Raw genomic sequence first — 24,128 nt, forward strand, 5'->3', positions numbered from 1 at the left:
TTCACTGTTATTTTGTATTCACGATAAATAAATAAAGGACATATATATATACGAAATTAAGATTTTAATTGAAATGCCTTCAATAACGAAAACGATAGTATCAATCACAGTATTAACTGGGCAAAAAAATATTTGATTAAAAAATGGATTGTTGTGTTTTGCAATTTCAATTAATTTTTTAATTGATTCAAAAATATTTAATTTATGTTGATTGCAAAAATCAATAAACTTTTTAATGGATTCAATCGAAAACTTATATTTAAATTTAATTGATGTCGATTGGAAAACCCAATCAGTTTTATAATTTGAAATTCCAACTAACTTAATTAAAAATTCAGTTAAATAATTAATTGAGTTTTGCAATCGACATCGATTAAATTTTTCTATTAATTGTTTAATAAAAACCGCGAAAATATTCACTCATTTTCTTAACTAACTTTGTGTTCTTAGTTTGATATTGCATCAATTAAATATTTTATTAAAGACGTAACTAAATGCAATCACTTTCTTTTTTATTAAAATCAATTATTTTTTTTTATAAAAAATTAAAAAATTCAATCGTTTTTTAAATGACTTAGCTTTCCGAGTTTGATTAAAAAATTAATAGTATAAATTAGGGACCTTTAAAACAAGGAGAAATAAAATTAAAATTAGAATGCAAATCTCATTTATGGAATTTTTATTTCTTCTTTCTTGGTCTACAATTTCGTTTCGGAGGGATGAATTATTATTTTATATGTAGCTGGAATTTTCTCTTTGTAGCTAATGGCACATTATCTGCATTTCGAGGAAAAACTAAAGACTGTCTATAGCAACATTCCAATGAAGAGGTGATAGAACTCCTTTTTGGGTGTACCTCTGTTCTCATATGTTGTATGTTTCCTTTGTATGTTTGTTGGTCTATCCACCAAAAAAATTTAAAGTTCTTCATAAGTTATTACTATCAATGCTTCAAGCATATATATTTTCAGGATTGTTCCAAACAAAATAATGTTTGTATTGTTCAAACATATTATGTTTATTTATTTATTTATTTAAGGTTTTGTATGGGTCCCAACACAGTCTGGTTATATAGACCCTAAAATCTTATTCACTATTAGCAATATACATATTTTATATACATATATCAATATAATTTCAAAGATTCATAATAGTTTCAAATAATTTTAATATGTCCTGAATTTAAATCGAATTATATAAGTTGATTTCCATCAGAAATCGTTTAATATTTTTAAAATAAGTATGTCTCGATAATATGGTAATATCATTGATTCCGTATTTGCTTCTTATATGACTTATTCGGGTGCAATCGTTAAAAATATGGGTAATGGAAAGGGATTCACCGCACTCACAACGTGGGGAATTATCCCTTTCTATAAGGTATTTATGGGTGAAAAGGCAATGGCCGATTTTAAGTCTGTTTAACTTCACTAAGTCTGCCCTTGGAAGTATCGGTGGAGAGAATTCATGGGGTACGCTTCTTAAAATAGAGTATAACTTCGACTCACTGTTCCTTTGCCATAATTCATTCCATGTATCATATATGTATGCTTTGATTTGTCTCTTATAATCATTGTGTTGAAATTTGTATCCATTATCCATTTCACCTAATAGTGAATTTTTAGCAAGTCGGTCTACCACTTCGTTTCCCTTTATATTGAGATGGCTCGGTACCCACATCAACACGATTTTCCTTTCAGGTGTCTTTGATATGATCGTTCTTATATCTTGTATAATAGTATTTTTACTGAAAGGATCACTCATGCCTTCCAGTGAACTCTTACTATCGGTTAAAATAAGCACCGGTCGTATAACATCCTCATGTTGAATTGCCCTCAAACAGTCCCTTATTGCTAATAATTCGCATGTGTATATTGAAGAAAAGTCTGGTATTCGCCTTGTAATATGTATGTCGTCGCTGATAATAGCGAAGCCTGCCTTTTGATTAATTACAGAGCCATCAGTGTAATATCTAATGTAGTCCTTGAACTTTGTGTTTATGGCCTCCAGGTAGCGTTTCTCGGTTTCTAAGGGTGACATATCCATTTTTTTGCAATAAGAAAGTGAAACATCTATATTTACGTCCAGAAATGTCCATGGTGCCCACTTAGACCTCTCTGATTTATCAATCATGCGTATGTCAAGGACATATTTGTTGGTCATTTCTAAAAATTGATCGTAATACCTGAGATAAAGTGGATGGTTTCGAATCGGTTTGGATCTAAGGTAATTGAGTTTAGTTTCGTCATTCATTCTCCTATAGAGGGGGTGGTTATGACGTGACAAAATCTTTAGAGTAAAATTTAAACATTGTCTCAGTCTTCGAAGTCGCAAGGGCGGAAATGATGTAAGGACCTGCATTGAGTCGGCTGGGCTGGTTCTGAAAGCACCAATGGAGAGTCGTATACCGGTATTTAAAATCGGATCCAGTGCTCTCAATCGAGTCTCTGTTGCAGATGCATATATAATCGATGCATAGTCTATTGTGGGCAATACAAACGAATTTAATATTTTCAAAAGTGTTCGGGAGTCCGATCCGAACTTTGAATAACTTAGCATCCTAATAATATTTAGCTTCGTATTTGCCCTCGCCTTTATAGAACGAATATGATGTTGAAATGTGAGTTCATTGTCAAAAATGACACCTAACAATTTGCATTTGTCTACGAAAATTATATCCCTATCAGACATTTTCAAGGACAAAATACTAGATTTACTTTTTCTTCGCCTAGAAAATTGTAGAGCCACAGTCTTCTCATCATTAAATTGGAATCCACTAGTGTCGCACCACGACATAAGATTATTTATAGCCTTCTGCAATTTCTTGAGAATTGCTGATGTCTTTTTTCCATTACAATATATAACTAGATCATCAGCGTAAAGTAAATACTTGACATTGTTCGGCACATGAGCGGATATCGTATCTATTGCCAGTAGGAAAAGTGTTACACTTAAAACTGAACCCTGGGGCACTCCATTCTCTATGCCGTGATATTCTGAATAGGTATTTTCGATCAGACATCTGAATTTCCTATCTTCCAAAAAATTAGCTACAAATGCGGCCATGTTTCCTTTAATGCCTGCCAGAGTTAATTGTTTCAAAATTAGTTTCCTCCAAACGCAATCATATGCCTTACGCAGGTCGAAAAATATTGCTATTAGATCTTTCCGTGTAGAAAAGCTTTCCATAATATCGGAATGTAATATTGCTAAGTTGTCTATAGTTCCTCTGTCTTGTCTAAACCCCGATTGGTTCTCGCTCAAAAACTTGTTCGTTTCCAAATACCATGTAAGCCTTCTATTAACCATTCTCTCAAAAAGTTTGCACATGCAGTTCGTAAGGGATATTGGACGATAATTATTCTTATTAGTACCGCATTTCCCCGGTTTCAAAATTGGTATCACTAGTGCGTTTCTCCAGCTATTAGGAAAACATTTATTTGTCCATATATAATTATAAAATTTTAATAAATAATATTTAGAATTTTTAGACAAATTTCTTAGCATCTCATATCTTATGTTATCTGGACCAGGGGATGATCCCCGACAACATCTGAGAGCTGATTCAAGTTCTGTTAAAGAAAACTCAACATTGTAAATTTCATCGTTGTTAGATGGATTGAGTACAAAGTTGTTTTTAGTCATGTAGTGCCTAAATTTCTGAGTGTAGTTTTCAGACGATGAATTATCGGAGAAAGATTGTGCAAGAATATTTGCTATTTCTTTTTTGTCGGAAACTATCTCGCTGCCTTCTTCTAATGTTGTGATTCTTTGATAGTTTGATATTCCATTTAAGGACTTAATTTTCCTGTATACTGTCGATGAGGGTGTTCTAAGGTTAATACTTTCACAAAATTCATTCCATGTTTTCCTACGACTTTCCCTAATAGCCTTGCGTACTTTTGCCCTACACTGAAGAAAATTAGATAAATTTTCTTCATTCATGTTATTCTTGAATTTTTTTAACAGTTTTCTTCTTTCCTTTATTAAAGAGTGTATCTTATCATTCCACCAAGGGACTTCTTTTCTGTTTATATCCGTCTTCCGAGAGGGTATAGCGACTTTAGCGGCGTTTATAATCGTATTCGATATGTATGATTCCATCTCGTCTATATTGTGAAAGGTTTCTAAAGGTTCATTAAGTTCACATTCAAATATCGTCCAATTTGCCTTTCGGATATTCCAAGATGGTCTGCGTTGGAAGGTTGGAGTGAAACCATTGTATCTTATATATATTGGAAAGTGATCGCTACCAAAAAGATCTTCAGATATACTCCATTCAAAATATTGTGCAATTTGGGGCGAAATGAGACTTAAATCAATATGGCTGAATGTTCTATATGCTATACTAAAATGTGTGGGGAGTTCGATATTATTTAATATAGTAAGATCATTATTTTCAATAAAACTGTGTACTAATTCACCTCTCTTGTCAGTCTTGTTCGAGCCCCATAAAGTGTTGTGGGAATTGAAATCTCCCAGTAAAATATATGGCAAATCAAATTGATCAACTATATTGTTAAGATCATTCACTGACAAAGTATCAGAACCCGGCAGATAAATAGAACAGATAATACATTTTATTGGAAACTTAATTCTAATGGCAACTACCTGTAATTCTGAGTTTAATTCGATCTCTTCTGCTTCAACGGAATCATTGATATATACACATACCCCACCGTGAGCTGTTGTTGACGAGTTGGCATTTTTATAGAAACACTTGAAATTTTTTAATAATGTGTTATAATTCGATTTAAATTTAGTTTCTTGAATACAAATCGCTAGACAATTAATTTTAGATAATAACAGTTTCATTTCATCTATATGTTTTAAAAGGCCATTACAATTCCATTGGATTATTTGATATTCGTTATTCATAAGTACTAGATCCAGTTGACATTCCGTCTTCTATTATTTCGTCTGATATGCATTCAACATCTTTGTTGACATTGTGTTTTTTCTTTTTTTCTGCATGGGTTATTTCTCTCCTCTTGCGTTTGGATAAACCTTTCGGTAAGATGCTTATTGTTGTTCCATCTGATCGTTGTACTTGATGTATAGAAGAGACCGAATTGAGAGCTTCTTTCAATGTTTTGACAGGAGAGGTTTTCTCTGCCGTGGTGAGTTTTGCATCTTTACCACTTTGCTGACATTTGCAAGAGCAGTTGCATACTTTTCTCTCGGATGAAGTTGTTGCAGTGGGTGTAGCTTGTGCTAGTGAGGTGGCATTAGCATATGATGATGGTAGGGGGTTTTGTTTATAATATTCTCTTCGTGCTTCATACATACTTTTCTTTTGTGTTATTCGTATGGTTTGAATTGCATATTCTTTTTTATATGCTGTGCATTCCTTTGAAAAACTGTTGTGATCTCTCTGACAATTTGCACACATTGGTTGGTTATTGCATTTTTCTCGATTGCCTTCTTCATCAACTTTTGTGTGATCATTTTTACCGCAATGTGGGCACACTTTATGTGGAGAGGGGCACCTTTCTGAAATATGACCAAACTTAAAACAGTTGAAACAACGTAATGGGTTGGGAATATATGGTCTTAGACGTGTGTGGAAATAACCAACAAAAACGTGGTCTGGAAGTTCTCCAACATTGAAAGTTGCGATGTATAAGCCAGAGTCTACATTTGAGAGCTTTTTAGTTTCTGGGTCTCGTTTTTTTAATCGTTTTATTTCGACAATATTTTTATTTAGCTCTAACATCTCATTTTTTAATTCAGTGTCTTCCAGTCCGCGAAGCTCATTTGTATAAAATATACCCTTCGAAAAATTTAGCGATTTGTGTTCCTCAACGTTAACAAATATATCAGGAGAGATAGACAACATTTTAATGATTTTGTTGGCTTGTTTACCGTTTTTGCATTGTATTAAGAGTTGTCCACTTCTGAGTTTTTTACATTCCAATATTTTGCCGCCGACTCCATCAATTGATTTTTGGATTAAGAAGGGGGAGACGTTTGAGAAACCTTTATCAGCATGTATGCCAGCTCTGCTCATTACGAGAAAGACAGGTTGCAAAGATCCCGGGTTTAGAATATTTTTACCCCTATCAAATAGTATGCCTCCCATTTTGGGAGTAGGTGAGGAAACTTATTTTCTTTTCACTAGAAATCAGATATACTTTTTGTTGTTTATGGAGAGAGTTTCTTGAAATTATTTTGTTATGTTTACTTTAGGCATACACTGGTAGAAAAAAAATTTACGATATTTTCTTTGTAAATATATATATATATATATATATATATATATATATATATATATATATATTTTTTTTTTTAAGGCGCTAATTGGTTATTTCCATTCTTTTACATGCAGCATACTCTCTAGGTCTCACTTTCTAAATACATATATGTTTATAGGCTACTTCTACATTAATATATGTTTGCATTCAAACATATTATATTTACAAAAATAGTATGTCTCAAACATAACATGAGCTAATAATGTGTTATGGTAATTTATGAGCATTATATGCTTGCACTTAAAAATAATATGTTAAAATTTTTGAGTTCCAAACATATAATTTTAACCCAAACATATGAAAAACAATCTTTGTCGTCCGTGTACATCCAAAAATGCTCTACTATACATAAATTTTGTTTTCACTTCAGACTTTTTGAAGTTTTTATGCCCTGCTCCACACTGTGGAACAGGGTATTATAAGTTAGTGCATATGTTTGCAACACCCAGAAGGAGACGAGATAGACACATGGTGTCTTTGGCAAAAATGCTAAGGGTGGGCTCCTGAGTCGATATAGCGATGTCCGTCTGTCCGTGAACACATTTTTGTAATCAAAGTCTAGGTCGCAGTTTTAGTCCAATCGACTTCAAATTTTGCAGAAGTATGTGTTTTGGCTCAGAATAGATCCCTATTGATTTTGGAAGAAATCGGTTCAGATTTAGATATAGCTCCCATATATATATTTCGCCCGATATGGACTTATATGGCCCCAGAAGCCAGAGTTTTAGCCTAATTTACTTAAAATTTTGCAGAAGAAGAACAATTAGTACTATAGTCAAGTGTGCCAAATTTTATTGAAATCGATTCAGATTTAGATATAGCTCCCATATATATCTTTCGCCCGATATGGACTAATACGGTCCCAGAAGCCAGAGTTTTACCCCAATTTGGTTGAAAATTTGCACAGGGAGTAGAATTAGCATTGTAGCTATGCGTGCCAAATTTTGTTGAAATCGGTTCAGATTTAGATATAGCTCCCATATATAGCTTTCGCCCGATTTACACTCATATGACAACAGAGGCTAATTTTTTGCTCCGATTTAGTTGAAATTTTGCACGGGGAGTAGAATTAGCATTGTAACTATGCGTGCAAAATTTGGTTGAAATCGGTTCAGATTTAGATATAACTCCAATATATAGCTTTCGACCGATTTACACTCATATGACAACAGAGGCTAATGTTTTGCTCCGATTTAGTTGAAATTTTGCACAGGGAGTAGAATTAGTATTGTAGCTATGCGTGCCAAATTTGGTTAAAATCGGTTCAGATTTAGATATAGCTCCCATATATATGTTTTTCTGATTTCGACAAAAATGGTCAAAATACCAACATTTTCCTTGTAAAATCGCCACTGCTTATTCGAAAAGTTGTAAAAATGACTCTTATTTTCTTAAACTTCTAATACATATATATCGAGCGATAAATCATAAATAAACTTTTGCGAATTTTCCTTAAAATTGCTTCAGATTTAAATGTTTCCCATATTTTTTTACTAACATTGTGTTCCAACCTAGTGCATTAGCCGACTTAAATTTTGAGTCTATAGATTTTGTCTATCAAATTCTGTCCAGATCGAGTGATATTTAAATTTATGTATTTGGGACAAACCTTTATATATAGCCCCCAACACATTTGACGGATGTGATATGGTATCGAAAATTTAGATGTACAAAGTGGTGCAGGGTATAATATAGTCGGCCCCGCCCGACTTTAGACTTTCCTTACTTGTTTTTTTATAAAAATATTTCATTTTATGCAGTTTTCGTAATGAATTTAAAATTTTTGGATAAGACTTGATGGAGGAGCCAGGGATGCGCGTTTAAAGAGATTTTTGTGGAAAAACTTAAATTTTTTAGTTGGAAAATTTGAATATACCGAAAAATCCAGTTCAGTTAAAGTTTGCGAAAATTGTCCCAAATTTTTCTTCTTGGTGGTTCTTTTTTTAGTACATACTCTATATTCCGTGATCAACACTTAGAGTTGATACTGTCCACATTATGTTTAGGAATCTTAATATGTTTCAATCAAACGACATACTGCAATTGTTAATTTAAGTTGAATTATTTGCTAAAGCTAGTTTTTCATTCTACGGTTTTAGCACATTGCGACTTTCTAACCTGGCATTAGAGTTTTTACCACATATTGACCCGAAATTCCCATAGTGCAAGTACCATACATTTCATCCTTTACACAGTCGCTACTGTTGCCAGATATTGCATCTTTATAGCACTTCCATACCAACGTGATGTGTCTTTGTTGTCTATTTGCTTCGCAAGGTCATCGCCATAAACTAAAGATGCCAAATTAGAAATAGCGCACTTGAAACTATCGTCTTTGTATTATGTTCACCACTCAATGCACGGCATGCCAAATGGTTTTCTTTCCAATTTCATTAAGTGAGTGATGATGGCCCAGATTAAACCCTCAAAAAATAAAAACATGAACAAACGAAAGATCACAACCTTACATTTATTTAAGATTCGTAATGAAACAATTTTTTTGTTTGGAGAAAGCCCAGCTACTACAAATATTCCTTCGCAAACAGGGAACTGGAGGGAAATGTCATTTGAATTTTTCTTGATTTTCCTTCTCTATTGGCATTGTATTATTAGCACATTGAGTATTAGTACCCACCATGAATTGCAATGCTAGGGAAATTGTGTACATTGAAAAGATAATGCTATAGCACCTACAGTCGTTGAAAATTTCTGATGCCATTGTTGGGAAAATATTTTCCATAGTCCATCGTTTGTTTTGAGGTAAATGTCGAAGTGATAAAAAATTGTTGTATTGATCCAGTGCATGTTAAGGAATCATTGGCTTCATGCATTATGTTATTGCTTGGAATGGTATTGTATTCAAGAGAAAACAGTTAAATTGGAATATAAATATAATCAATTGATTAGCACTGGCTTTGTATTATTTAATTCGGCTATTTTCTCTTCAAAGAGTAGCTTCCATTGAATAAGAAATCAATATCGTCATCAAAAACAAATTTGGATCCTACACTTTAAGTTTGGCCGCCGTCCAAAAATAACATTTTGCTCTGGGAGGTGTTCATATTCCTCTCTGGGTGCTTGTACTTATTACAACAAATTTATTTAGTTTTATTATTTGGAAGAGCAAGCATATAAAAGATTCATAAAGTAGTATAAAATGGTTAGAGCAGATATATATATATATATATATATATATATATATATATATATATATATATATATATATATATATATATATATATATATATATATATATATATATATATATATATATATATATATATATATATATATATATATATATATATATATATATATATATATATATATATATATATATATTTAATTTTTACTTGTGATTTCCAGCCAAATATGAAGCAATCACACTATCAGTTCAAAATTAACTGTCATTGGAATAAATCTGATAGCTGTCAGTCAAACGGCTCATAAATGAAAGTAATTTGAGCCACCCTGTATAATTTTATACACAGAAAAAAAATTCACGAACATTTTCCAATTAAAAACTTAATTAAAAACAAGTATATAAGGCCGTAAGTTCGGCCAGGCCGAAGCTTATGTACCCTCCATCATGGATTGCGTAGAAACTTCTTCTAAACACTGCCATCCATAATCGAATTACTTAAGTTGCGGTAACGCGTGCAAGGTATCTTAAAACCTCCTAACACCATCTTCTAAATTGTATGTAAGTCCATACATGGTATATATTAAATCAAAAAAGATCGATCCAATACGTATATAATTCAGTTTGACAAAGTAGACATAAAATTTTGACAAAATTTTCTACAGAAATAAAATTTTAACAAAATTTTCTATAGAAATAAAATTTTCTATAGAAATAAAAATTTTGACAAAATTTTCTATAGAATGAAAATTTTGACAAAAATTTCTACAGAAATAAAATTTTAACAAAATTTTCTATAGAAATAGACTTTTGACAAAATATTCTATAGAAATAAAAACTTGGTAGATTATTTATGGTTCGAGTGGCAACCATGATTATGAACCGAATAAAATTTGAACAAAATTTTCTATAGAAATAAAATTTTGACAATGATGAAAATTTTATTATGAACCGAATAAAATTTTAACAAAATTTTCTCTAGAAATAAAATTTTGACAAAATTTTCTATAGAAATAAAATTTTGACAAAATTGTCTATATAAAAAAATTTTGGTAGATTATTTTTGGCTCTAGTGGCAACCATGATTATGAACCGATATGGGCCAATTTTTGTGTGATTGGACCAATTGTTGTATGGTTGTTAGCGACCATATACTAACACCACGTTCCTAATTTGAACCGGATCGGATGAATTTTGCTCCTCCAAGAGGCTCCGGAGGTCAAATCTGGAGAACGTTTTATATGGGGGCTATATATAATTATGGACCGATATGGACCAATTCTGGCACGGTTGTTAAAGATCATATACTAACACCATGTTCAAAATTACAACCGGATCGGATGCAATTTGCTTCTCTTTGAGGCTTCGCAAGCCAAATCTGGAGATCGGTTTATATGGGGTCTATAGATAAGTATGGACCGATGTGGACTAATTTTTGCATGATTGTTAGAGACCATCTACCAACACCATGTAGCAAATTTCAGCTGGATCGGATGAAATTTGCTTCTCTTAGAGGCTCCACAAGCCAAATCTGGGGGTCGGTTTATATGGGGGCTATATATAATTATAGACCGATGTGAACCAATTTTTGCACGATTGTTAGAGACCATCTACCAACACCATGTACCAAATTTCATCCGGATCGGATGAAATATGCTTCTCTTAGAGGCTCCACAAGCCAAATCTGGGGATCGGTTTATATGGGGGCTATATATAATTATGGACCGATGTGGACCAATTTTTGCATGGTTGTTAGAGACCATATACCAACACCATATACCAAATTTCAGCCGGATCGGATGAAATATGCTTCTCTTAATGGCTCCACAAGCCAAATCTGGGGATCGGTTTATATGGGGGCTATATATAATTATGGACCGATGTGGACCAATTTTTTCATGGTTGTTAGAGACCATATACCAACACCATGTACCAAATTTCAGCCGGATCGGATGAAATATGCTTCTCTTAGAGGCTCCACAAGCCAAATCTGGGGATCGGTTTATATGGGGGCTATATATAATAATGGACCGATGTGAACCAATTTTTGCATCATTGTTAGAGACCATCTACCAACACCATGCACCAAATTTCAGCCGGATCGGATGAAATATGCTTCTCTTAGAGGCTCCACAAGCCAAATCTGGGGATCGGTTTATATGGGGGCTATATATAATTATGGACCGATGTGGACCAATTTTTGCATGGTTGTTAGATACCATATATCAACGCCATATACCAAATTTCAGCCCGATCGGATGAAATATGCTTCTGTTAGAGGCTCCACAAGCCAAATCTGAGGGTCCCTTTATATGGGGGCTATACGTAAAAGTGGACCGATATGGCCCATTTTCAATACCATCCGACCTACATCGATAACAACGACTTGTGCCAAGTTTCAAGTCGATAGCTTGTTTCGTTCGGAAGTTAGCGTGATTTCAACAGACGGACGGACGGACGGACGGACATGCTTAGATCGACTCAGAATTTCACCACGACCCAGAATATATATACTTTATGGGGTCTTAGAGCAATATTTCGATGTGTTACAAACGGAATGACAAAGTTAATATACCCCCATCCTATGATGGAGGGTATAACAAATATATACGTCCGCAAGTTCGGACAGGCCGAATCTTATGTACCCTGCACCATGGATTTCATAGGAACTTGTACTAAAGACTGTAATCCACAATCGAATTACTTGGGTTGATGTAACACTTTCCAATGGCAAGGTATCTTAAAACTTCTTAACACCGTCTTCTCAATTGTAAGTTAGTACATACGGGGTATATTTAAACAAAAAACAAGTATAAACGGCCGTAAGTTCGGCCAGGCCGAAGCTTATGTACCCTCCATCATGGATTGCGTAGAAACTTCTTCTAAACACTGCCATCCACAATCGAATTACTTAAGTTGCGGTAACGCTTGCCGATGGCAAGGTATCTTAAAACCTCCTAACACCATCTTCTAAATTGTATGCAAGTCCATACGTGGAATATATTAAATCAAAAAGATCGATCCAATACGTATATAATTCAGTTTGACAAAGTAAAGAGATAAAATTTTAACAAAATTTTCTATAGCAATAAAATTTTCACAAAATTTTCTATAGAAATAAACTTTTGACAAAATTTTCTATAGAAATAAAATCTTGGTAGATTATTTTTGGCTCGAGTGGCAACCATGATTATGAACCGAATAAAATTTGAACAAAATTTTCTATAGAAATAAAATTTTGACAATGATGAAAATTTTATTATGAACCGAATAAAATTTTAACAAAATTTTCTCTAGAAATAATTTTGACAAAATTTTCTATAGAAATAAAATTTTGACAAAATTTTCTATAGAAATAAAATTTTGATAGATTATTTTTGGCTCTAGTGGCACCATGATTATGAACCGATATGGACCAATTTTTGTGTGATTGGACCAATTTTGGTATGGTTGTTAGCGACCATATACTAACACACGTTCCCAATTTGAACCGGATCGGATGAATTTTGCTCCTCCAAGAGGCTCCGGAGGTCAAATCTGGAGAACGTTTTATATGGGGGCTATATATAATTATGGACCGATATGAACCAATTCTGGCACGCTTGTTAAAGATCATATACTAACACCATGTTCCAAATTACAACCGGATTGGATGAAATTTGCTTCTCTTTGAGGCTTCGCAAGCCAAATCTGGAGATCGGTTTATATGGGTCTATATATAATTATGGACCGATGTGGACCAATTTTTGCATGATTGTTAGAGACCATATACCAACACCATGTACCAAATTTCAGCCGGATCGGATGAACTATACCTCTCTTAGAGGCTCCACAAGCCAAATCTGTGGATCGGTTTATATGGGGGCTATATATAATTAAGGACCGATATGGACCAATTTTTGCATGATTGTTAGAGACCATATACCAACACCATGTACCAAATTTCAGCCATATCGGATGAACTATGCCTCTCTTAGAGGCTCCACAAGCCAAATCTGGGGATCGGTTTATATGGGGGCTATATATAATTAAGGACCGATATGGACCAATTTTTGCATGGTTGTTAGAGACCATATACCAACATCATGTACCAAATTTCAGCCGGATCGGATGAAATTTTCTTCTCTTTGAGGCTCCGCAAGCCAAATCTGGGGATCGGTTTATATGGGGGCTATATATAATTATGGACCGATGTGGACCAATTTTTGCATGGTTGTTAGAGACCATATACTAACACCATGTACCAAATTTCAGCCGGATCGGATGGAATTTGCTTCTCTTTTAGGCTCCGCAAGCCAAGTCTGGGGATCGGTTTATATGGGGGCTATATATAATTATGGACCGATGTGGACCAATTTTAGCATGGTTGTTAGAGACCATATACCAACACCATGTTCCAAATTTCAGCCGGATCGGATGAAATATGCTTCTGTTAGAGGCTCCACAAGCCAAATCTGAGGGTCCCTTTATATGGGGGCTATACGTAAAAGTGGACCGATATGGCCCATTTTCAATACCATCCGACCTACATCGATAACAACTACTTGTGCCAAGTTTCAAGTCGATAGCTTGTTTCGTTCGGAAGTTAGCGTGATTTCAACAGACGGACGGACGGACGGACATGCTTAGATCGACTCAGAATTTCACCACGACCCAGAATATATATACTTTATGGGGTCTTAGAGCAATATTTCGATGTGTTACAAACGGAATGACAAAGTTAATATACCCCCATCCTATGATGGAGGGTATAAAAAGATCGATCCAAAACGTATATAATTCAGTTTGACAAAGTAGACATAAAATTTTGACAAAATTTTCTACAGAAATAAAATTTTAACAAAATTTTCTATAGAAATAAAATTTTCACAAAATTTTCTATAGAAATAAAAATTTTCACAAAATTTTCTATAGAAAGAAAATCTTGGTAGATTATTTTTGGCTCGAGTGGCAACCATGATTATGAACCGATATGGACCAATTTTTGTGTGATTGGACCAATTTTGGTATGGTTGTTAGCGACCATATACTAACACCACATTCCTAATTTGAACCGGATCGGATGAATTTTGCTCCTCCAAGAGGCTCCGGAGGTCAAATCTGGAGAACGTTTTATATGGGGGCTATATATAATTATGGACCGATATGGACCAATTTTTGCACGGTTGCTAGAGACCATATACCAATACGATGTACCAAATTTCAGGCGGATCGGAAGAAATTTGCTTCTCTTAGAGGCTCCGCAACCCAAATCTGGGGATCGGTTTATATGTGCGCTATATATAATTATGGACCGATGTGGACCAATTTTTGCACGGTTGCTAGAGACCATATACCAATACCATATACCAAATGTCAGCTGGATCGGATGCAATTTACTTCTCTTTGAGGCTTCGCAAGCCAAATCTGGAGATCGGTTTATATGGGGGCTATATATAATTATGGACCGATGTGTACCAATTTTTGCATGATTGTTAGATACCATATACCAACACCATGTACAAAATTTCAGCCGGATCGGATGAAATATGCTTCTCTTAGAGGCTCCACAAGCCAAATCTGGGGATCGGTTTATATGGGAGCTATATATAATTATGGACCGATATGGACCAATTTTTGCATGGTTGTTAGAGACCATACACCAACACCATGTACCAAATTTCAGCCGGATCGGATGAAATATGCTTCTCTTAGAGGCTCCACAAACCAAATCTGGGGATCGGTTTATATGGGGGCTATATATAATTATGGACCGATGTGGACCAATTTTTGCATGGTTGTTACAGACCATATACCAACATCGTGTACCAAATTTCAGCCGGATCGGATGAAATTTGCTTCTCTTTGAGGCTCCGCAAGCCAAATCTGGGGATCGGTTTATATGGGGGCTATATATAATTATGGACCGATGTCGACCAATTTTTGCATGATTGGTAGAGACCTTATACTAACACCATGTACCAAATTTCAGCCGGATCGGATTAAATATGCTTATCTTAGAGGCTCCACAAGCCAAATCTGGGGATCGGTTTATATGGGGGCTATATATAATTATGAACCGATATGGACCAATTTTTGCATGGTTGTTAGAGACCATATATCAACACCATGTACCAAATTTCAGCCGGATCGGATGAAATATGCTTCTGTTAGAGGCTCCACAACCCAAATCTGAGGGTCCCTTTATATGGGGGCTATACGTAAAAGTGGACCGATATGGTCCATTTTCAACACCATCCGACCTACATCGATAACAACTACTTGTGCCAAGTTTCAAGTCGATAGCTTGTTTCGTTCGGAAGTTAGCGTGATTTCAACAGACGGACGGACGGACGGACGGACATGCTTAGATCGACTCAGAATTTCACCACGACCCAGAATATATATACTTTATGGGGTCTTAGAGCAATATTTCGATGTGTTACAAACGGAATGACAAAGTTAATATACCCCCATCCTATGATGGAGGGTATAAAAAGCCGATTAAATACGTAGGTTAGGTTAGGTTAGGTGGCAGCCCGATGTATAAGGTTCACTTAGACTATTCAGTCCATTGTGATACCACATTGGTGAATTTCTCTATTATCACTGAGTGCTGTCCGATTCCATGTTAAGCTCAATGACAAGGGACCTCCTTTTTATAGCCGAGTCCGAACGGCGTTCCGCATTGCAGTGAAACCACTTAGAGAAGCTTTGAAACCCTCAGAAATGTCACCAGCATTACTGAGGTGGGATAATCCACCGCTGAAAAACTTTTTGGTGTTCGGTCGAAGCAGGAATCGAACCCACGACCTTGTGTATGCAAGGCGGGCATGCTAACCATTGCACCTCGGTGGCTCCCGATTAAATACGTAAATAATTCTGTTTTACAAAATTTTCTATAGAAATAAAATTTTGACAAAATTTTCTATAGCAATAAAATTTGACCAAATTTTCTATAGAAATAAAATTTTGACAAAATTTTCTATAGCAATAAAATTTGACCAAATTTTCTATAGAAATAAAATTTTGACAAAATTTTCTATAGAAATAAATTCTTGACAAAATTTTGTATAGTAATAAAGTTTTGACAAAATTTTTTATAGAAATAACATTTTGACAAATTTTTTTATAGAAATAAAATCGTGACAAAATTTTGTGTACTAATAAAATTTTGACAAAATTTTCTATAGTAATAAAATTTTGGTGGATTATTTTTAGGGATCGGCTATATATAACTATAGACCGATATGGACCAATTTTGGCAAGCTTGTTAGCGGCCATATACTAGCGCAATGTACCAAATTTCACCACGTACCAAATTTCAATCGGGTCGGATGAATTTTGCTCCTCCAACAGCACCGGAGGTCAAATCTGGGGATCGGCTTAAATGGGAGTTATATACAATTAAGACCGATATGGACCAATTTTTGCATTGTTGTTAGAGACCATATACTAACACCACGTACCAAATTTCAACCGGATCGGGTGAATTTTGCTCTTCCAAGGGGCTCCGCAAGTCAAATCTGGGGATCGGTTTATATGGGGGCTACATATAATTATGGACCGGTATGGACCAATTCCTGCATGGTTATCGGATACCATATAACATACTAACACCACGTACCAAATTTCAACCGAATGGGATGAATTTTGCTCATCCATGAGGCTCCGGAGGTCAAATCTGGGGATCGGTTTATATGGGGGCTATATATAATTATGGAACGATGTGAACCAATTTTTGCATGGTTGTTAGAGACCATATACTAACACCATGTACAAAATTTCAGTCGGATCGTATGAAATTTGTTCTCTTAGAGGCTCCGCAAGCCAAATCGGGGGATCGGTTATTAGGGGGCTATATATAATTATGGACCGATGTGGACCAATTTTTGCATGGTTGTGAGAGACTATATACTAACACCATGTACCAAATTTCAACCGGATCGGATGAATTTTGCTGCTCCAAGAGGCTCCGCAAGCCAAATCTGAGCGTCGGTTTATATGGGGAATATACGTAAAAGTTGTCCGATATGGCCCATTTGCATTCGGAAGTTAGCGTGATTTCAACAGACGGACGGATATGCTTAGATCGACTCAGAATTTCACCACGACCCAGAATATATATACTTTATGCTTTTAAGCTGTTACTCAGCTGTCATCAGTAAAACTTTGTACGCAATACATGGTGGAGGGTACAATGTAAAAACTATTATCATGAGGCCATAGACTTCATGTCCCTAAAATACGAATGCGAATTTTTCTTAGTATAGAAGACGCATTTCTCTGATATAAAGTTTTATTGCCTTGTCCAAAAGACGATAAACTTTTCAATGATGTCGTTTTGTCCTTATAGTTAAGTGATTCGTCATAAAATTGGGTACCCTAACATGAAAGAATATTTTGTTTAACTAAGGTCATCTAGGCTTTAATAATTTTGAAAAATTCTTCAAAATTAATGATTTCTTCTTTGAATTCTTTGACTTTCTTATTTTGACGACAAAGCAAAAAAGCGTTTAAAAATGTAAGATGCTTTTCAACACATATCATATTTGCTAGTTGCAGTCGAGTCTGAATTTGGAAATTTAAGATGTCGTCAACACGTTTTTAAAGGATTTTTTAATAACACATGAAGAAAACAACTTGAAAAAGCGAATAAATTAAAATTTGTTTCCTACTATTAAGTACGCTAAATTCAAAAATTAAAAGAGAGTTGAGTCCTAAAAATGTGTTTAATTCAATTCATTGGTTCTTTGGCTTGGAATCAATTCCAAAATCATTAGTGTAAAGAAAAAATCTTTGGAGCCAGGCATGCTTTTTTCAGTGTACATAAAATTCGGGCGTATATACTCATGTAACTCAAACAAATACCATCTCGCACATATGATCTTCTTGATGGTTCTAATAAGCATTAAATGATCGCATTAATCATGTGCACAATTGCTCTGTCTCTGGTCGCTTTAAACAATTTCACGGCCAATAACCCATATTGGCATAGTATGACGACATACATATTATTGATACTAACAGAAATAATGAAAGAAATAACTTAATTTGAACCAAACAACACAATGAATATCAACTTTCTCTGTATATCTATTAGCACCATATGAAGAGTGAATAAAGAAGTTATGAGTAAATGCGCTTGCGCTTCTCAATATCGGTTAACAAGCGTGTTCAATTTGCGCATTAGCGTCAAACGCACTGTAACTATGTTGCATTATTTTAACAGAGTCTCGTTTTAAATTTGATATTTGTTTTTTAATTTAAGCAGTAAAGCGAAACAAAGCCACTTGCTCATTTTGATTTCTACTCCCAATTAGTGGAGTTGCAGTATAACTGTAAAAAACTTGCTTATTAATTTGTGTATTTTTTCTCTACCTTTATTTACAGAAGTTTCGCCATACCTAGACTTAGTGCTATGCCCAATGCGAGATGAACCCTGGACATGTGCTCGCCAACAATCAGGTCGAATTTTGGATGCTTGGGACAGTGAGTTGCATACGCAATGGCAAAAATTGAAAGGTAAACGTTGACCCAGTCAGAGAGAAATATTCAGAAATTATCAAATTATAGTCTGTGTGTTTGGGCCATTATATTGAAATAATGAAATTTATAACTTACTCGCTTCGCTTCGCTGCGCCTTCCTGATTTTTCAAATTGAGAAACTATTTGTTAAAAATTATCTTATTTTTAAGGAACTACCATATCCTTCGTAGAATATTTCGAAGGATAAGATAATAAACAATTCCGAAGGATTTGAAGTTATTGTCAAAATTTACATGAATGCAGAGTTCAGTTTATTGATGGAATTTATCGCGTCTAATATTTTAAGTTAAAGGCCGCGGGATATACATGGTTCCGTATGGACAACATATTTTTCTTTCAGCTGTGGTTTATTTCTCTTGAATTGGTGTTACACATAGAATTATTAGTTGTGCAGTAGAATTGGCATTTATTTTTAACAGAGATTTCACTCATGGAAGAGTTTTACGTTTTTATACCCTCCACCATAGGATGGGGGTATATTAACTTTGTTATTCCGTTTGTAACACATCGAAATATTGCTCGAAGACCCCATAAAGTATATATATTCTAGGTCGTGGTGAAATTCTGAGTCGATATGAACATGTCCGTCCGTCCGTCAGTCCGTCTGTTGAAATCACGCTAACTTCCGAACGAAACAAGCTATCGACTTGAAACTTGGCACAAGTAGTTGTTATTGATGTAGGTCGGATGGTATTGCAAATGGGTCATATCGGTCCACTTTTACGTATAGCCCCCATATAAAGGGTCTTGTGGAACCTCTAACAGAAGCATATTTCATCCGATCCGGCAGAAATTTGGTACATAGTGTTGGTATATGGTCTCTAACAACCTTGCAAAAATTGGCCCACATCGGTCCACTTTTACGTATAGCCCCCATATAAACCGATCCCCAGATTTGGCTTGCGAAGCCCCAAAGAGAAGCAAATTTCATCCGATCTTGCTGAAATTTGGTACATGGTGTTGGTATATGGTCTCTAACAACCACGCAAAATTGGTCGACATCGGTCCATAATTATATATAGCCCCCATATAAACCGATCCCCAGATTTGGCTTGCGGAACCTCAAAGATAAGCAAATTTCATCCGATCCGGCTGAAATTTGGTACATGATGTTGGTATATGGTCTCTAACAACCATGCAAAAATTGGTCGACATCGGTCCATAATTATATATAGCCTCCATATAAACCGATCCCCAGATTTGGCTTGTGGAGCCTCTAACAGAAGCATATTTCATCCGATCCGGCTGAAATTTGGTACATGGTGTTGGTATATGTTCTCTAATGACCATGCACAAATAGGTCAAATCGGTCCATACTTATATATAGCCCCCATATAAGCCGATCCCCAGATTTGGCTTGCGGAGCCTTAAAGAGAAGCAAATTTCATCCGATCCGGCTGAAATTTGGTACATGATGTTGGTATATGGTATGTAATAACCATGCAAAAATTGGTCCACATCTGTCCATAATTATATATAGCCCCCATATAAACCGTTCTCCAGATTTGACCTCCGTAGCCCCTTGGAGGAGCAAAATTCATCCGATCCCGTTCAAATTTGGAACGTGGTGTTAGTATATGGCCGCTAACAACCATACCAAAATTGGTCCATATCGGTCTATAGTTATATATAGCCGATCTCCAATCACACAAAAATTGGTCCATATCGGTTCATAATCATGGTTGCCACTCGAGAAAAAATAATCTACCACAATTTTATTTCTATAGAAAATTTTGTCAAAATTTTATTTCTACAGAAAATTTTGTTAAAATTTTATTCGGTTCATAATCATGGTTACCACTCGAGCCAAAAATAATCTACCAACATTTTATTTCTATAGAAAATTTTGTCAAAATTTTATTTCTATAGAAAATTTTGTCAAAATTTTATTTCTATAGAAAATTTTGTCAAAATTTTATTTCTATAGAAAATTTTGTCAAAATTTTATTTCTATAGAAAATTTTGTTAAAAATTTATTTCTATAGGAAATTTTTGTTAAAATTTTATTTCTAAAGAAAATTTTGTCAAAATTTTATTTCTATAAATTTTTTTTTTGTAAATTTTATTTCTATAGAAATTTTGTTAAAATTTTATTTCTATAGAAAATTTTGTCAAAATTTTATGTCTATAGCAAATTTTGTCAAACTGAATTATATACGTATTTGATCGATCTTTTTTGATTTAATATATATGGACTTACATACAATTTAGAAGACGGTGTTAGGAGGTTTTAAGATACCTTGCCATCGGCAAGAGTTACCGCAACCGAAGTAATTCGATTGTGGATGGCAGTGTTTAGAAAAAGTTTCTACGCAATCCATGGTGGAGGGTACATAAGCTTCGGCCTGGCCGAATTTACGGCCGTATATACTTGTTTGTATTTAAATTTCTGCTTATAAAATTAGTGATAACCATTTTAATAAAATTTGATAAAATGTAAATTTAGAAATTCGAAGTAACATTGTTCCGACAATTCGTAACCTTTTTTTATTGCTGGACCTTAAATGAAAATTTCAAATTTCGTGACTACACTAAAAGAAAAGTACCGCTGGACCGCTAATTAAGTAATCAAACCAAAAATAAACCGGAGAACTCTTTTAAAGAATAAGGCCTGGGAAGCTCCTTTACTGGCACAATAACAAAATCGGTCTAAGCGGAGTTGTAAATCTTCGACCATATAACGAAAATGACGTATCATATATTCATTTACTCACGTTCCCGGAATTTTTCAAGTAAATCGGAGTATATTAGATTTTGCTCTATTGTATAAACAAGTGAGTAAAGTAGAAAGTCGGGCGGGGCCGACTATATCATACCCTAAACCATCCCTACTGAATTAGAAGACATTTTTTGTGGTAGGTATATGTTATAGGTTTGGGTGATAAACCACATTTATTATATTTACAAAAAAAAATTAAGAAGTACATGTTTATGGTAGTCTTGTCACAATCTGAATCATAAATGTCCGATATTAGAAGCTATAGTTGATTTTGCACCTACAGAGTTAGTACGACAGTAATATTGAGTCCATTATTAAAAAAACAAGTGAGTAAAGTAGAAAGTCGGGCGGGGCAGACTATATCATACCCTAAACCACCCCTACTGAATTAGTAAACGTAAGCATTTGTGGGGTAACATTGGTACAGGTTTGAGAGATAAACCGCATTTCCATATTTAAGAACATTAAGGGGTAAATTTTTAATGGGATTTTTGGCACAAACTGAACTTACGGCCAAATTTGGGAAAAATCGGGCGATACATATATATGGGAGCTATATCTAAATTTGATCCGATTTTTCCTAAATTCAATAACGTTCGTCCTTGGTCCAGAAAAACGCCATATATCGAATTTCGTCAAAATCGCACTGAAAAAATATTGTCGTAATATGGAAGATTATGCAACTTAAATTTTAGGACTCAAAATTTACACAAAAAATGACATTTTAATTAAAAGAAAGTTTATAACCCTTGCTTCAAAAATTTTTTTCATTAAATTTAGGACACAAATCTTCAAATTTTGCGTCTCTCTGTTGAAGTCGTAAAGGGTGATTCTTTTGAGGTTAGGATTTTCATGCATTAGTATTTGACAGATCACGTGGGATTTCAGACATGGTGTCAAAGAGAAAGATGCTCAGTATGCTTTGACATTTCATCATGAATAGACTTACGATCTGCCACAACGTCGAATTTTCAGTGAATGGGCCCTAGAAAAGTTGGCAGAAAATCCGCTTTTTTATCGACAAATTTTGTTCAGCGATGAGGCTCATTTCTGGTTGAATGGCTACGTAAATAAGCAAAATTGCCGCATTTGGAGTGAAGAGCAACCAGAAGCCGTTCAAGAACTGCCCATGCATCCCGAAAAATGCACTGTTTGGTGTGGTTTGTACGCTGGTGGAATCATTGGACCGTATTTTTTCAAAGATGCTGTTGGACGCAACGTTACGGTGAATGGCGATCGCTATCGTTCGATGCTAACAAACTTTTTGTTGCCAAAAATGGAAGAACTGAACTTGGTTGACATGTGGTTTCAACAAGATGGCGCTACATGCCACACAGCTCGCGATTCTATGGCCATTTTGAGGGAAAACTTCGGAGAACAATTCATCTCAAGAAATGGACCGGTAAGTTGGCCACCAAGATCATGCGATTTGACGCCTTTAGACTATTTTTTGTGGGGCTACGTCAAGTCTAAAGTCTACAGAAATAAGCCAGCAACTATTCCAGCTTTGGAAGACAACATTTCCGAAGAAATTCGGGCTATTCCGGCCGAAATGCTCGAAAAAGTTGCCCAAAATTGGACTTTCCGAATGGACCACCTAAGACGCAGCCGCGGTCAACATTTAAATGAAATTATCTACAAAAAGTAAATGTCATGGACCAATCTAACGTTTCAAATAAAGAACCGATGAGATTTTGCAAATTTTATGCGTTTTTTTTTTTTAAAGTTATCAAGCTCTTAACAAATCACCCTTTAGATCTTTGACGAAAGGCAAATTTTCCTTAAAATAAATAAAAACATTTTTAATTTAAAGAAATCGTCTTTAACTCAACTGACTTCAATATTTAAATTTAAGATAAAAACGCTTCAAATATAGGCTAAGACTTATTTTAAGAATTTGCATCTTTAGTTTAAAGTTTTTTTTAGCATTAAGAAAACAGTTTTTACTTTGAAGTACTTGGCACAATTTGGATTTTGAAACTGGAATTTCTTTGTACATGAATACCTTTATTAATATATCGCAAAAAGAAAATAAAAACTCGATGAATAATATCTGTGTCTAATTTTAATTTATTTGATCCTAGATTTAAAGCCCGTAGAGGTCCGTAAAAAATGCCTTTATTTTAAAGAAGCCGCATATTTGGAATCGGAATCAATACCAGAATTCTTAAGGGAAGGTCAAAATCTTTGGATCCAAGTAAACTTTTTTTGAGTGCGGTTAATAATTGCGACCGGAATCTTGCGAACAACAAATACATGGACGGACGAACGGACGGGCGGACAGACGGACAAACGGACAGACGGACAGACGGACGGACGAAATCACATCCTGAGTCGATCGGTATATATTTAATGGGGTCTAAAATCAATATTTCTGGTAGGCACATTTTTTGGCAGATCAAACTTATTATACCCTGGCCACTATGTGGTTTAGGGTATAAAAAGGACGTCCCTTTCCCCGATCAAATATTGAAAAAAGTTAGGG

The 24,128-nt window shown here is 34.8% G+C and overlaps 1 protein-coding gene across 2 annotated transcripts in view; it reads left to right on the forward strand.

The window, feature by feature from the left end:
- Positions 1-24,128, forward strand: part of LOC142235206 (uncharacterized) — an 83,302-nt gene that overhangs the window by 32,067 nt on the left and 27,107 nt on the right. For both annotated transcript variants that reach the window (XM_075306463.1, XM_075306464.1), the window contains exon 2: positions 18,769-18,900. In XM_075306463.1, the coding sequence (XP_075162578.1) occupies positions 18,769-18,900 (132 nt within the window). The remainder of the gene's footprint in view (positions 1-18,768; positions 18,901-24,128) is intronic.

This window comes from Haematobia irritans, chromosome 4 (genome assembly GCF_050003625.1).
Source record: "Haematobia irritans isolate KBUSLIRL chromosome 4, ASM5000362v1, whole genome shotgun sequence".
NCBI classification, from domain to species: domain Eukaryota; kingdom Metazoa; phylum Arthropoda; class Insecta; order Diptera; family Muscidae; genus Haematobia; species Haematobia irritans.